We start from the raw sequence: 17,392 nt of genomic DNA on the forward strand, positions 1-17,392 counted from the left end.
ACATCTATTGTTCATCATCTTCCTGTTGACCATATATGTTTATGTTTTTACATATTTTGGGGGGTATCAACTCATGAACTTTGCTCAAAGCACCTCTAGTTTGCTATCTGATATTGTCATATATCCTTGACTTCATTTTCATGCTCATGTTGTCCTGTTTACTGAGGTGAGTGTTGGGTTAGGTCTGTTTCTCAGAAATGTACATTATGGATTGAGATGATATATACATGAACTCATTATGTGTTTATACATGTTCCTCTGACAGGTTTCAGTTAACTTTTATTTAGTTTCAGTAATAGTTTGAAATAATTCATGTATTTCATAAAGCAGGACATCTGAGTGTGACAACTCTTCATATGTAATATGATAACTACATATCATTTTCATTTAATGGCATGGAATTGGATATTGACATCCCAATTTGTTGATTTAAATCCTTTTTTGATGATCATGATGTTCTATTTCGTTTTGTAAATATAAGATTTTTAAGATCCACGAGTACAAGCATTGTTGTAGTATTGATGTTTTCCCAAACAGTTATTTCAGAATTGAGGGCTTTGTTTTTTAAAATATAGGCAATTTATTTTTTGTATTGCTCAATGTTCAGTTTTCTCTCAATAATTTCATTCAGTTTAAAAACAAATTTTGAACCAATAAAAAAAAATTGCTCTTAAATTTTCTGGCTGTTTTTTTTAGATTTGAAAGTCTTGGCCTTTTATAGTTGAAATAAAGAAAACATGCGTGACATCGTCATGGACTCAATATACACCTGTTTAGAATAGATGTAATGATATGTATTATAAATGTTTAATATGTAAATATTATTTCAGTTTATTGTTAGATATTTTTATTTTTGATTCTCATTTCTATCATTTTTTTAGGAGTTGCATCTCGGTAATAACCAGCTCAAGGAATTAACAGAAGAACATTTAAATCACTTGGAAACACTCAGTGTACTTGATATAAGGGACAACAAAGTGGCTGTTATACCAGATGAAATTGTTGTGTTGACTGAACTTCAAAGACTTGATCTGACAAACAACGATCTGACTGGGTAGGTCTTAACTTGAGTCTGGGTTAAGAATATAAGATATGGTTATAAATATTTATGCAGGTCCTACTTAATGGGGTCTGGGTTAAGAATATAAGATATGGTTATAAATATGTATGCTGGTCCTACTTAATGGGGTCTGGGTTAAGACTATAAGATATGGTTATAAATATGTATGCAGGTCCTACTTAATGGGGTCTGGGTTAAGACTATAAGATATGGTTATAAATATGTATACAGGTTCTACTTAATGGGGTCTGGGTTAAGACTATAAGATATGGTTATAAATATGTATGCAGGTCCTACTTAATGGGGTCTGGGTTAAGACTATAAGATATGGTTATAAGTATGTATGCAGGTCCTACTTAATGGGGTCTGGGTTAAGACTATAAGATATGGTTATAAATATGTATGCAGGTCCTAATTAATGGGTAATTTTTAAATGGGATTTAAATTCAGTGAATATCATTCCCAAAAGTTTGTGACCTACCAAATCTTATGTTACAATAATTCGCTCTTGTTCACAGGGCAAAAAAGGAGGTGGAAGATACCAATGGAACATTCAAAGTCAAAGAAAAACTGACAACGCCATCAATGAATGGATCAATAATTTATATACAAATAGTCAGAAAAACAAAGTTTCATGACAAAAAATTTTGTGTTACATTTTTTTGCCAACGACCTAACCAGCCAATTTATTTTGCATACAGTGATTATATAGACAGCTACAAGCCTCAATAAAAAAAACTTTTTTAAATCATAACTTAAAAGGAGGAGTGAAGAATATCAATGAATTAGTCCTCAATATTGATTGAGGAATGTATAGTAGTCAAAATCTAATGTTTTATTATAAGAAAATTTTGGTTTTCAGATTGCCATATGCTATGGGAACAATGACTGCTTTAAAGGCAGTTGTTTTAGATGGAAATCCTATGAAGTCAATCAGAAGGGACATAATTTTGGTAACTTTTTACTTGTTTTTGTGCTCTCAGATTCAGTGTCTGGACTGATCTAAATAATAAAACCCTTTATGGTATTGAGTTACTGAATAATTTATAAGGCCACAATAATTTCATTTTTAGCTCTTTTGATTTTTGGGATAGGAAGAAAAGATACGAGCAAGCAAAATATTGTTTTTTTTTGCACATTAAGAGTCTCTATTTCTTATTGAAATGAAGAAAATAACAAAAAACCTAAATGATTGATATTTGAAGTTTTAAATGAATATGATCCTTGTCCTACATGTTAAAGGGGAGATAACTGAACTTACTTAACTTACAATAAGTGGTTATAGTATATGATAAACGTAGTGTTTCCTACAGGAGGTTTTGGCGTGGTATTGCACCCTGCCGTGTTTTCTTGACGCCCTGCCCTTTTTAGGAAAAAAAATGGCCCCATGCTCCTTTTCCGTCGTAATTCAGAATGCCCCGCCGTAATTTAATTTCGGTTCTGCAATTCATCTTTTAGCAAAACTATTTCGAGTTATAAAATTTTAATGGCCAACATTTTATTGAATTTCGTAATTATGTTTGAAGTTTTGAAGCAACAGAGTACAAATACGGTTCATGATTGAATCTTATAGGGACAACATCAATTTGTATCTCTACGAATTTAAAATGTAGACAACTTAAAAGGGAACCAGGCGATCGTTTGAGTTATAATTTTACAATGCATGGGATGAACATTACAACTGATTACGTAAACAATCCGATGTTTGTTTATATTTTCTATTTATATTATTCAGTCGTCGAGACGTCGGATTGGGTTTACAAGGGCTTTCATACTATTGTTATCTAAATAAATTAAGTTAAGAATATAGCTGATATAGTTTTGAATAGTAAGAAAAATCAACAATGTTTCAATAAAAAAACCCAACAAAAAGCACAGAACTAGATGGAAAAAAAGATGAATAGCACAAGAATATGTATAGTAAGTCTAACTCTTGCTATACAAATCTTTAAATATCCTAAAACTATTTGTACAGTTAATTGTTATGAGCCAAGGTAGCTTTGATTTTTATAAACATGTGATATCCAAAAGGTATTTGGCACTTCTTTTGTGCATCAAAAAAGCAATGTTTTGCATATGCTCTTGGTCATGCAAAGTCCACTTTCACAACACATCCTTAGACAATCAGTCTCAGTGATCCATTTTTGTCTCGCCTTGACGGAGTCAAAAAGTGAGACATAGGTATGCTGTTTCCGGCGGCGGGGGCGGCGACGACTGCTACGGCGGCGGCGGCGTCAACAATGTATTAGTTTGTGATAAGTCTAGTTCATGGTGAACCACTAGAGGTAGGTCAATGATATTTGGTATGCAGTTGTATTAGCATTTGCACATCTCATTACCATGGAGATTATTTGGCCCCATCCCCTCAGTCAAGGACTATTGACTTTGAAACTTTACTTAGTTTACATGTATTAGTTTGTGATTAGGTCAGTTTATGGGGAACCACTAGTGGTAGGTCAATGATATTTGGTATGCAGTTGTATAAGCATTGGCATATCTCATTTCCATAGAGATTATTTGGCCCCGCCCCCTCAGTCATGGTCTATTGACTTTAAAACTTTTGCTTAGTTTACATGTATTAGTTTGTGATTAGGTCAGTTTAAGGGGAACCGTTAGTGGTAGGTCAATGATAATTGGTATGCAGTTGTAGAAGCATTAGAACATCTTATTTCCATGGAGAATATTTGGTCCTTACCCCTCAGTCATGGTCTATTGACTTTGAAACTTTTGCTTAGTTTACATGTATTAGTTTGTGATTAGGTCAGTTCAAGATGAACCACTTATGTTAAGTCAATGATATTCGGTATGCAAATGTATTGGCTTTTGCAAGTTTCATTTCCATGGAGATTATATAACCCCACCCCCTAATTATGGTTCATTGACTTTGAAACTTTTGCATAGTTTACAGGTTAATGTTTGTGTTTAGGTTTGTTTAAAGGGAACGACTTATGAAAAGTCAATGGTATTTGGTTTGCAGTTGTATTAGCATTGGCACATCTCATCTCCATGGAGATTGTTTAGCCCTGTACCTTCAGTCATGGTTCATTGACTTTGAATATTTGCATAACTTACATGTTAAAGTATTGTAATTTTAATTTCAACATTTGCATTATCAAAATAACAAATAGGCGAGACATATCTCTGTGTTAACAATTTATTAAAGTTTATAACTGGAGTTATTGATTGACAGAGGCAGTTGCTCAATGAACATGCTCAAGATTTTATAAGCTGAGTCTAGAAGTGATAATTTTATTGCAAAAAGGAATTAAATTAATAACCTAGTATACATATCTTTATTTCTTACCAATAAATATGAAACAATGGTATATTCAATTAAATCCCTATCCATAACAGTGCCTTTATATCTATGTAAAGAGTGCCCTAAAAGTGTAGTCCTCTGCGCAAAGGGTGCCCTAAAAGTGTAGCCAATCATGCTAATAGTGCCCTCTGAGAAAAAAATTACCCTTTTCAAAAGCTGCAGGAAACACAAAAAAACTGTTCCTTAACAGATATTGATGAAACTTTACCCAGTTGCAGAACACCATCTGAGAATATGCATAAAAAAATGTAATACCAATCCTACACGTTAAGGGGAGATAATCAAACCAATATTGAACTATGTGGTGATAGTCCCTCATAAGTGCAACTCCTCCCAAATTGCTATATAAATATTAATGAAAATTTATACAGTAATAGAACACTACCTGAGATGTGGCATAATGGAATCTAATCCTTGACTTGCATGTTAAAGAAGTGATAATCAAATTTGTTGGATGAAGCAGGGGTTTCCTTTTGGGGGTTCACTCATAGTTTAGTTTCATTTGTTGTTACATGAGCTATGCCACTTCAGATTTGGTCTTTTGTTGTTATTTTTGAATCATATCCTAAGATATTCTGCCATACTGAAACAATTTAGTTTTGAAATTGCATTTTTAAAGAGAGGAACAACAGAAATAAAGAAATACTTGATGAGCAGAATGGAAAACACAGACAAACCTGTCAGTAATAAAGGTGTCAGCAGTGGCCAGGGAGAATCGGGAATCATTGGTGGTACTGGCCAGGGTATCAATCCACATGATGTTTGTCAGTCAAAGGCTTTAGATTACAGGTGACAATACAATAGAAGACCAGAAGTTAATCCAAAACTGTCATGAATTCATATTTCCATTATATTTACTCTCATGCTATATTTTTGACACAAAAGGTTCGAATTATATGTTTTACATGTTGCATTTAATAACTTAAGCATGTCAATATTCTAGTAACAAGAAAATTTTCAAATGCATTTTACTTAATGGAATAAAGGAATGTTTTGATTATGTATAATAAGAAGTATGTTGTTATCTTAATAATGTAATTTTGTTGTATGTAACTTTGAAATGAACATATTTGTTTTCCTAGTAACAAGAAGACATCAGATGTATCAGATGAAGTATGGACAGTAGCTCAAAAAGGGGAGATAACTTCTGTCAACCTCAGCAAAAATGCATTCACAGATATTCCTCCAGGGTAACTTCTGTAATTTTTTCTATACATATACCAATGTAAAAAAACTTCATAATGTTCATATACTCATTTGAAGGGTCCAGAAACTGTTATTTTTGTCTCGCCTGTGATGAAATGCTAGACATAGGGATTACAATCTGGCGACTGCATAAAATATTTGTATAAAACTTCATATTTTAGAAGGTAGAAGACCTGGATGCTTCATACTTTGTAAACAGATACCTTATGATAGGAAGTTGCCATCTGTCATATGTCCATTGTCCATGACCTCATTTTCTTGTGTCAGTGACTGCTGAATTTTTTTTTTTGTCAAGTGAAATACTCACTTATTATGAGTAATTGGATAACTATATTTGGCAAATGGGTTCTTTGCAATGTCTACAAGTCTGTCAGGTAAGGTTCACCTGACCTCGACCTCATTTCATGGATCAGTGATCAAGGTTAAAGTTACATGGTCAGGTCCATATCTCAGATACTATAAGCATTAGGTCAACTTCTTTAGATGCATAGCATTATTGTGAGGTTTACATCTCCTACTGGCAGGTTTCATCTAACCTTGACCTCAGTTACATGGTTCATTGGACAATGTTTACTTTTTTTGTGGTTTGGTCTATTTCTCAGAAATTATCAGCAATAGGGCCACTATATTTGGTGTATGTAATGATTGTATGGTGTACATGTCCGTCTGGAAGTTTTCATCTGACCTTGACCTCATTTTCATTGTTCATTAGTCAATGTTAAGATTTTGTGGTTTGATCTGTTTCTCAGGTACTATTGTGATTCTACAACTATATTTTGTGTATTGAATGATTGTAAGGTGTGCATGTCTGTCTGGCATGGACCATCTGACCTTGACCTCATTTTCATAGAATATTGATAATGTTAAGTTTATGTGATACTTGTAGTAAAACCTTCATTTTACAGACTTTCATGATGAACAACAGAGTTTTGCAGTTGTCCTTTGTAATTATTACATGACAATTGTTTTAAATATTGCAACCTGTGAAATATTTTATTTCTTTGAATTCTTATTATTTTGGATTATACTTGCTGTTATATATCATTTAGAAAAATGTTTATCAGTACAATATTGTGATTCTGTTTTTATCAGTACAATATTGTGATTCTGTTTTATCGGTACAATATTGTGATTCTGTTTTATCGGTAAAATTTTGTGATTCTGTTTTTATTGGTATAATATTGTGATTCTGTTTTTATCGGTACAATATTGTGATTCTGTTTTTATTGGTACAATATTGTGATTCTCTTTTTATCGGTACAATATTGTGATTCTGTTTTTATCGGTACAATATTGTGATTCTGTTTTTATTGGTACAATATTGTTATTCTGTTTTTATCGGTACAATATTGTGATTCTGTTTTTATTGGTACAATATTGTGATTCTGTTTTTTTCAGTACAATATTGTGATTCTGTTTTATCGGTACAATATTGTGATTCTGTTTTATCGGTACAATATTGTGATTCTGTTTTATCGGTAAAATTTTGTGATTAATATTGTGATTCTGTTTTTATTGGTACAATATTGTGATTCTGTTTTTATCGGTACAATATTGTGATTCTGTTTTTATCAGTACAATATTGTGATTCTGTTTTTATCAGTACAATATTGTGATTCTGTTTTTATCGGTACAATATTGTGATTCTGTTTTTATCGGTACAATATTGTGATTCTGTTTTTATCGGTACAATATTGTGATTCTGTTTTTATCGGTACAATATTGTGATTCTGTTTTTATCGGTACAATATTGTGATTCTGTTTTTATCGGTACAATATTGTGATTCTGTTTTTATCGGTACAATAGTGTGATTCTGTTTTATTGTAGGATGATATGTTTGTCTGAATGGCTGAAAGAATTAAATATGGGAATGAACAGAATAACAGTTTTAAACCCAGATATAGGACTGTATATAAAACTGACTATTTTAGATTTGAGGTGAGAAAAATTCTTTGTTTCTAGTCAGCATAAAAGGCATCTGATTCATATCCATTACTGACTTTTAAATAGATAACAGTTTCTTGAAGAATTTTCAGATTGAGACATAAATCATGAATAAGAAATATTTGTCATGCATTTGTTGCCTTATAATCATAGTGCATGTATTTTGAATGGTGAAAAATAATCTTTTCTAGATAGAGATTTTGAATTAAGACTTGTTTATTTTTACTGGTATAACAATTGTTATGTCATATTTTGATAATTTATTCTCAAGTAGAAAATATTCATTTAACCCTTAGACTGCTACGCACGACTATTGTCGTTTCCGTAACTCGTTTGTTTACACAGTTACCATGGAATGGGCGGAGTCAATATTCATGAGATTGCGGCAGTTTAGACTTGTACGGATTCTGATTAGTTAAAATTCTGTGTTCTTTCGAGTGTCTCTTGACTTTAAATCAGGTATAAGCGATGAAACCGAAAGTGAAAAATTTTGATAAAAAAAGTGACAAAATGGCGGATATTATTTAGAATGATGGCTAACACGTTCAGAAGTATTTCTATGATAACGATGTAACAGTGGCGGCCGATTTAAAGGATTTTGAAGAGAACAGAAGATACAATAGATGGAAATAGAAACATTCTAGCAAAACTGCGAACAGAAGACTTTTAAAGTGAGAACCACAGGGATTCCCCAGACCATGTTCGAAATGGATGACATGAAACAGGATTTGTGATGTTTATCATTGCGCCTTTCAACTGTGAATCAATATTGATCACTGACAACGATAGATCCGAACTTTAATTTGTCAAGATTACTTATTGATGAAAGCTATATCAATGAACTTGTTGTATAAATATATTTGTACATGGAAGTAAAAAAAAGTCTGCGCAGTGAAAGTCGGAAGGAAAATACCAGAAAATAGTTGCATAAAAAAGGCCGTTGGTCGGAGAAGAAACTTTTTTCTTTTGATAATCACAATGGAACTAGTTCTTAAAACAGATTTTTAACTATACTGGTTCAATTCTGAAGTCATGGATACTTTTGTAAAGTTTTTACATTGATGGATTCGTTAATAAAACATGAAAAAAATTATGTTTACCTTTGTTTACCTCTATTTGCACCTGTACAGGTAATAAATGACCAGAGACTCACACAAAAATAAAATAAATAAAAAATACAGAATTTAACAAAACTTTTTTATATGACTTTCATTGATGAATATTAAATATTTACAAAGATATAGCAATTGTAAGTAAACATGTTTGTTTCATCAGTGATTAAAATTTTATTCAGCAATACACAAAAGTACAATAGAAATGAATGCAGCAGTCTAAGGGTTAATAAAATTTAAGTTTCTTTGGACAATGATACCCTACAATATTTTCAACCATGATTGGCATGATCACTCTGTATGGATGTTTTTAGCTTGTACTGATTTTTCCACTACCTGTGTATTGCGTATTATTTCAATTGTGCACTATAAAACTTATAATGCAGAAACATGTATCATTTATCTTAGAAGTATTTACTTATATAATACTAGACTTAAACGAAAACAGACAACAAACTGGAAAGTTATAGTACTAGTAAATGATGAAGTTTTTGATATAACATTGACAAATTTTTGTTTTAGGAATAATCAGTTAACCAGTTTGCCAAATGAAATGTATTCGCTATATCAACTGAGAGAATTGTACATATCTTATAATAGGTTAGTATACTTGCACTTTAACAGCCAAATTTATGGTTTATTATACGACCGCAAAAAAATTTTGTGGTCGTATATTGGTATGACGTTGGCGTCGTCGTCCGAAGACACATTGGTTTTCGCACTCTTAACTTTAGTTTAAGTGAATGGATCTTTTTGAAATTTTACCATAAGGTTAAATACCACAAAAGGAAGGTTGGGATTGATTTTGGGGGTTATGGTACCAACAGATAAGGAATTAGGGGCCAAAAAGGGGCCAAAAATAAGCATTTTCTAGTTTCCAGACAATAACTGTGGAACGGTGTATGGATCTCTCTGAAATTATACTACAAGTTTCCATGCCACAAAGGGATGGTTAGGATTTGCTTTCGGGGGTTATGGCTCAAACCGTTTAGGAATTAGGGACAAAAAAGGGGGAAATACAAGGTTGTCCTGGTTAATGGACAAATACTTTAGTACAAAACATAATTTAAAGCAGTGTAAGGGAGATAAATCAAATACATCATTGAAATTATCTCCCTTACACTGCTTTTAAATTATGTATAAAGTAATGGTTAATGAACAATAAAGATAATTTAAAACAGTGTAAGGGAGGTAATCCAAATACAACGTTTTGGTTACTTCCCTTACACTGCTTTTAAATTATGTTTAAAGAAATGCATATTTATAAAGGAAGACCAGTAAAAATATCTGCAAATGTTGCATCTGTTTTTTTTACAAAAAAATCCATATGAAAGATTTGACACTATATTTTTAATTCTATTATAAAATAGATTAAGTTAGCACTATGGTTAATTTAAATGGGTAATTATGGTTGCCAACTCCATTGGAAATTTGAATTGAGATTATCACCATATCTTGAGGGAAAGAATTTTTTTGGGGAAAAAAGGGGGGGGGGGGGTAAAAAAGAAATTGTGGGGGGTCAATTTTTTCTCATTTCAGATTTCAGAAATTAAAAAGAATTATTCTTCAAATATTTTTTTTTTTTCAAATTTCAAATATTGAAAAATTTCAAGAAGTAATCTTTAATTGCACAGTATGGCGCATTAGATTTGTTAAATCTTTGATCACATTTATTTATTTGTTATGCCGAATCTAACAGTGTATTTAGATTTTTAATTTTGGGTCCAGTTTTCAAAATAGTCTACATTAAGGTCCAAAGGGTCCAAAATTAAACTTTGTTTGATTTTAGCAAAAATTGAATATATGAGATTCTTTGATATGCTGAATCTAAACATGTATTTAGATTTTTGATTTTTGGCCCAGTTTTCAAGTTGGTCCAAATTGGGGTCCAAAATTAAACTTTGTTTGATTTCAACAAAAATTGAATATATGGGGTTCTTTGATATGCTGAATCTAACCATGTATTTAGATTTTTTATTTGTGGACCCTGTTATCAAATTGGTTCATATTGAGGTCAAAAGGGTCCAAAATTAAACTTTGTTTGATTTCATCTAAAATTGAATTATTGGGGCTCTTTGATATTCCAAATCTAACCATGTATTTAGATTTTTAATTTTAAGTCCCCTTTTTTAAATTGGTCTACATTAAGGTCCAAAGGGTCCAAAATTAAACTTAGTTTGATTTTAGCAAAAATTGAATTCTTGGGGTTCTTTGATATGCTGAATCTAAGCATGTGTTTAGATTTTTGATTATGGGCCCAGTTTTCAAGTTTGTCCAAGTTGGGGTCCAAAATTAAACTTTGTTTGATTTTAACAAAAAATGAATATATGGGGTTCTTTGATATGCTGAATCTAACCATGTATTTTGATTTTGGACATTGGACCATAATAGGTAAATTAAAAAAATTCAAGTTCTTAGACCACATTCTTTCTGTGTCAGAAACCTATGCTGTTTCAAATATTTAATAACAATCCAAATTCAGAGCTGTATCAAGCTTGAATGTTGTGTCCATACTTGCCCCAACTGTTCAGGGTTCGACCTCTGCGGTCGTATCAAGCTGCGCCCCAGCGAAGCATTTTATTTTTAATTTAATATTATATTGCGCACTAAATCCAGTAAGCAGGGATTTGATGATCTCAAAACTTAACATTTATGTTGGAATTGATATCAAATTACTACAAACTTCACATTGTTCTAGGATTGGTGAATGTAGCCTGGCTTTTGATTTTGCAAATTTTCTGATTTGTCAATATAGAGTTATGGGATTTTTAACAGTCATATTTGATGCAATATTTCCTCATGCATGTTTTTCTACAGCGCCTTTTAATTTTCTTTTGATTAAAAACTTTCTAAATATTCCATTTTTTTCTTGCAACAATTTCAAAATGGACAATTAGAGGGTTTCTTGGGCTCTTGGCATAGCAGGCTGCTTATTCTTGACCATTAGTTTTGTTGGTTTTTCTTCACTTTATTGTGTATCAATGCCCTGTTGGTATTATCTTCCTCCTTTTCTAAATTCCTAAAGTTTTCATATAAATGGAATAAAACTTGACAGAACTACTTTATACCATATGTTTTTTTGCACCTATTTAATTTCTTGAGTGACTTTTGGGGTTTCCCATAGCAAAAAATTGACAGACTGGATTTTTGTCACATTTCTCCAGTTCTACTGAACTGTCTATTTCATTTCTGGTCTGCATCTTGACAGTGATAAAGTGTAAGTGCTTTTCAGACACCTTCCACTGTTTTCCAATACTTTTAGCTGCTGGTCAGGGTATGCTTAACCTGACAAACATGTTCACTCTATTATTTTGGTAGTTTTACCATTCTCTAGTCTTATCATGCAGACTTGCTTGGAGTGACCACTTTAAAATTTATCCAATGATAATTTTTGTTTTGAATCCATAATAATGCCATACATGTAAGAAATGTTTTTGTGGTTCGAATGTTTGAAAGATTTCCAATGGAATAATTAACCTGCATGACTTGTCCACCCATTATCCATACACAGTTCATGCAAGTCATTGTATAATAGATTATTGAATTATTGAATTTGCATTGTATTCTAGAATCTTACAATTGCTTCTGTTTGTTTCAGATTTACCTCTGTGCCTAGTGTTGTTTATGAACTAAAGAAGTTAGAGAATCTCTTTGCTGATACTAATAAAATAACACAGATAGATGCTGACGGATTTAAAGGTCTCACAATGTTGGCCACACTAGATCTGCAGAATAACAATATAGACCAAGTGCCTCCAGAATTAGGAAATTGTACACAGATTAAGTAAGTCGAGATATTGTACACAATTTGAGCAAGGCACATTTTTGGGCTTGTTGTGCCTTTTAATTGTATTGAAAATCTTAAACCTTTTGTCACCATTATTGAAAAAAATGTTTAAATTTCTGAATAATTAATTATATATTAACTATACTTTTATTGTGCTGTCTTACTTTGTTTTGACATTATTTAAGTAAGTTCATATGGAAGAGTTTTCATGTTTTATTTAAGGATAGACTTCGGGTGAATTTGTCATGAAGCACCACTACCTTGCAATTGAATTATGAAGTAAGAATCTGTGGATTATACTTGCCCGATTTTGATTATCATGTCATACGCAACAATAATCTTTTTCGTTATTTTGGTAAGGGTACGATGCTGTAAATATTTTTATACGACTGCAAAAAAAAAATTTTCGGCTTCGTCGTCCACGATATTTTGGTTTCCGGACAATAACTTTAGTTTATGTGTATGGATCTCTATGCAATTTAACCAAAAGGTTTAATACCACAAAAGGAAGGTTGGGATTGTTTTTGGGGGTGATGGTCCCAACCGTTTAGGAATTAGGGGCCCAAAACAAGCATTTTTCTAGTTTCAGGACAATAACTTGTGTATAAGTATTGTGATTGCTCTGAAATTGTACCACAAGGTTCAATACCACAAGTAGAAGGTTGGGATTCATTTTGGGGGTAGTTGTCCAAACTGCTCAGGAATTAGGGGCCAAAAAGGGTCTAAAACAAGCATTTTTATACGACCGCAAAAACATTTTGCGGTCGTATATTGGTATGACGTTGGAGTCGTCGTCGTTGTCCGAAGACACATTGGTTTTCGCACTCTAACTTTAGTTTAAGTAAATGGATCTCTATGAAATTTTACCATAAGGTTCAATACCACAAAAGGAAGGTGGGGATTGATTTTGGGGGTTATGGTACCAACAGTTAAGGAATAAGGGGCCAAAAAGGGGCCAAAAATAAGCATTTTTGTAACTTCCAGACATAACTTGTGTGTTAGTGTATGGATCTCTCTGACATTGTACCACAAGGTTCCATATCACAAAGGGAATGCTGGGATTGATTTTGGGGGTAATTGCCTCCAAATTTTAGGAATTAGGGGCCAAAAAGGGGCAAAAAACAAGCATTTTTCTAGTTTCATGACAATAACTTGTGTGTAAGTGTATGGATCTCTCTGACATTGTACCAAAAGGTTCCATATCACAAAGGGAATGCTGGGATTGATTTTGGGGGTAATTGCCTCCAAATTTTAGGAATTAAGGGCCAAAAAGGGGCAAAAACAAGCCTTTTTCTAGTTTCATGACAATAACTTGTGTTTAAGTGTATGGATCATTATGAAATTGTACTACAAGGTTCCATATCACAAAGGGAAAGCTGGAATTGAGTTTGGGGGTAATTGCACAAAATGTTTAGGAATAAGGGGCCAAAAAGGGGCCAAAATAAGCATTTTTCTAGTTTCCAGACAATAACTTGTGTTCAAGTGTATGGATCTCTCTGAAATTGTACTGCAAGGTACCATACCACAAAGGGAAGGCTGGGATTGATTTTGGGGGTAATTGCCTTTAAGTTTTAGGAATTAGGGGCCAAAAAGGGGCAAAAAAACAAGCATTTTTCTAGTTTCAGGACAATAACTTGTGTGTAAGTGTATGGATCTTTATGAAATTGTACTGCAAGGTTCTATATCACAAAGGGAAAGCTGGGTTTGAGTTTGGGGGTAATTGCCCTAAACGTTTAGGAATTTGGAGCCAAAAAGGGGCCAAAAAAAAAGCATTTTTCAAGTTTACAGACAATAACTTGTGTTCAAGTGTATGGATCTCTCTGAAATTGTACTGCAAGGTACCATACCACAAAGGGAAGGCTGGGATTGAGTTCGGGGGTGATGAATCATTAGGGGGTTCAAAAAATTTGGGGAGGGGGGGATTTTTTTTTTCTTTAAAATTTTCCATTTTAAATTGGTTATTTCTGATTTATATATAAAAGCAAATAATAATGATATGGTTTGAATAGGTAAAATAAAATTTTTTAAGTTCTTAGACCACATTCATTCTGTGTCAGAAACCTATGCTGTGTCAAATATTTAATTACAATCCAAATTCAGTGCTGTATCAAGCTTGAATGTTGTGTCCATACTTGCCCCAACTGTTCAGGGTTCGACCTCTGCGGTCGTATCAAGCTGCGCCCCAGCGGAGCATTTTATTTTAATTTTCAGGCAATAACTTGTGTTTAAATGTATTGATTTTTGTCGAGCCTGTGACTTTTGTCGCAAAAGTGAGACATAGCGATCCTACATTCCATCTGCGTTGTAGTCGTCGTCTTTGTCTGGCGGCGGCAGCGGCCACAAATATTCACTCTGTGGTTAATGTTTTTCAAATTTTAATAATTTTCTTAAACTATCCTGCATTTCAACCAAACTTGGACAGAAGCTTGTTTATGATCATAAGATAGTATCCAGAAGTAAATTTTGTAAAAATAAAAATCCTGTTTATCTGTATTTTATTCATATATGGACTTAATTTTTCTGCCAGTTGTAACATAACATTCACTCTGTGGTTAAAGTTTTTCAAATCTATCCTTGATTTGTACCACTCTTGGACAGAAGCTTGTTTGTGATCATAAGATAGTATTCAAAAGTAAATTTTGTTAAAAAAAAAATCCTGTTTATACGTATTTTACTTATAAATAGACTTAGTTTTTCTACTAGTTAACATTACATTCACTCTGTGGTTAAAGCTTTCAAAATTTTAATAACTTTCTTTAACTATCCTGGATTTGTACCAATCTTGGACAGAAGCTTGTTTATGATCAAAAGCTAGTATCTAGAAGGAAATTTTGTAAAAATTTATTTCCTGTTTTTCTGTATATTACTTATAAATGGACTTAGATTTATTGTCGAGCCTTTTTTGTTTAGGGGGTCAATTTTTTTTCCTCAAGATTTAAGAAATTGTCAATTTTCCAAAGAAAAATTGGGGGTCACAATTTATTTTGCTAATTCTTTGTATATAGTCTGAAAACAGATTTACTAAGTATTGCGCAACAGTCTTCAATTGAATATAAATTCAAATCATATAAACAATTTCAAGTTCTTTGACTACATTTATTCTGTGTCAGAAACCTATGTGTCAAATATTTAATTACAATCCAATTCAGACCTGTATCAAGCTTGAATATTGTGTCCATTTTTGCCCCAACTGTTCAGGGTTGGACCTCTGCGGTCGTATCCAGCTGCACTAGGCAAAGCAGTTTATTTATTTTATAATATTTATGTAAAAAGTCAATTATTTTTGTGCAAATTTGCTGTTTTAGCTCACTTGGTCAAAAAGGCAATGTGAGCTTTTCTCCTTACTTTGTGTCTGTCATCTGTTGTCCTGTTGTTCATTGTCTGTTGTTCATCCTCTTCAGTTAACTTTTTACAATAATCTTCTATGGTACTCATTACAAATACAAATCAGTCAACATGACTGAAATGATCTTTTCAATCCTTATAGAATTTATTGCCCTTGAAAGATGATTTTTACCCATTTTGTTTTTTTATGTGTGCAAACTATAGTAGAAAGAGAGAGGAGCTGTAAACAGCAAAATTGATCAGCATGACAAGATCTACTTATAAATCAGCATGGCTTATATTGTCAGTTGACTCTTTAGAGAAGTAAAAGCTGTGGAATAGAAATGTTTTATACAAAATACCCAGGTCTATTCAACATTTTATTCTGCAAATCTGAAACAGTTTGATATATAATTCAATTTGGTCCAAATCAAATTTTCTTGTACACAGATTAAGTATGTCAGGAAAATGATTAAACAATATACCTGTCAGGAAATTGTACACAATTGTTAACTGTCTAGGGTTAATAAAACGTCCGCCACAAAAACACCTTCCCTCACACACATTTACAAAAGCAAAGGAATCAGGAAATTATGGTATGTAAACTGCACTAATTACAGGATGTCACAAGACACGATTGTTACTGTGATAATTTAGGAATTCTAAGACCAATATCAGGCATGGTATTTTTACTTTGTTTCATGAATATACACAATTTATAAGCAAATAAATTCATATTTGTATTGTAAAGAAATAGCGTTTTGTTTGAATGTATATGTTATCAATTTTCTTTATTTTCAGATCATTAATGTTGAATGGGAATGCTTTTAGAAACCCTCGACCTGCTATTTTAGCTAAAGGAACATTGGCATTGCTGGAATATTTACGTAGTCGCATTGTATCATAGCATTGGAATTTCTGATAAGGGGGCTTTGCTTGGTGTAATGAAAGTGCTATTTAATATATAATAAGACATAAAAATAATAACACCATAAGCACATCCAAATTTTGCTTTAATATGATAAAGTTTTGATTTCTACGATTATTGTTTGCTATGATTATTGTTCAAATTTAACATATTTATGATTTTTTTCCTTTCCATAAAGAAATTGGTAAATACATAGGCAATATAATTGATTATTAAATTCATGCATATTTTGTTTGATGCAATATGGTGGACTATATATATTTTTTGATATATTTTTATACACTGTTTTCTGTGATTAGATTCTATGCATTAAATTATAAATTTTTACTTTTTGTGAAAGTTCTGTTTGATCTTGAAGGCATTACTACAATATAACATATTACTCATTATATATGTGCATGAATTATTTGTCACTGGACAATGCTACTTTTTACATGAACTTGAAATTAGTGTACACATAATTGTGTACTTCTTTTCACTTATCCAATGCAATATATATAAATGATGGACAAAATTATATCCTTGTGAATGTAAATGTGTATAAAATATAATGTGGTATGATTGCCAATGACACAACTATCCAAACAAGAGTTCAGATGATGTGGATTACAAGTCACCGTTCATCCTTCAACAAGGAGCAAAACCCATACTGAATAGCAAGGCCCTGACATTGACAACATATAAAACAATAAAAAAAAAACATTTTTGGTG

At 32.2% G+C, this 17,392-nt stretch overlaps 1 protein-coding gene across 1 annotated transcript in view; it reads left to right on the forward strand.

The window, feature by feature from the left end:
• The window catches only part of LOC127731633 (leucine-rich repeat-containing protein 40-like), a 37,910-nt gene extending 20,902 nt beyond the window's left edge, over positions 1-17,008 (forward strand). Inside the window, exons 7-14 of the mRNA XM_052240398.1 lie at positions 882-1,054; positions 1,923-2,013; positions 4,999-5,168; positions 5,462-5,569; positions 7,414-7,524; positions 9,165-9,242; positions 12,241-12,426; positions 16,555-17,008. Coding sequence (XP_052096358.1) covers positions 882-1,054; positions 1,923-2,013; positions 4,999-5,168; positions 5,462-5,569; positions 7,414-7,524; positions 9,165-9,242; positions 12,241-12,426; positions 16,555-16,660 — 1,023 coding nt within the window. The 3' untranslated portion in view covers positions 16,661-17,008. The remainder of the gene's footprint in view (positions 1-881; positions 1,055-1,922; positions 2,014-4,998; positions 5,169-5,461; positions 5,570-7,413; positions 7,525-9,164; positions 9,243-12,240; positions 12,427-16,554) is intronic.
• The last annotated feature ends 384 nt before the right edge of the window (positions 17,009-17,392 follow it).

The sequence above is a fragment of the Mytilus californianus genome, unplaced genomic scaffold (genome assembly GCF_021869535.1).
Source record: "Mytilus californianus isolate M0D057914Y unplaced genomic scaffold, xbMytCali1.0.p SCAF_1, whole genome shotgun sequence".
Lineage (NCBI taxonomy): Eukaryota > Metazoa > Mollusca > Bivalvia > Mytilida > Mytilidae > Mytilus > Mytilus californianus.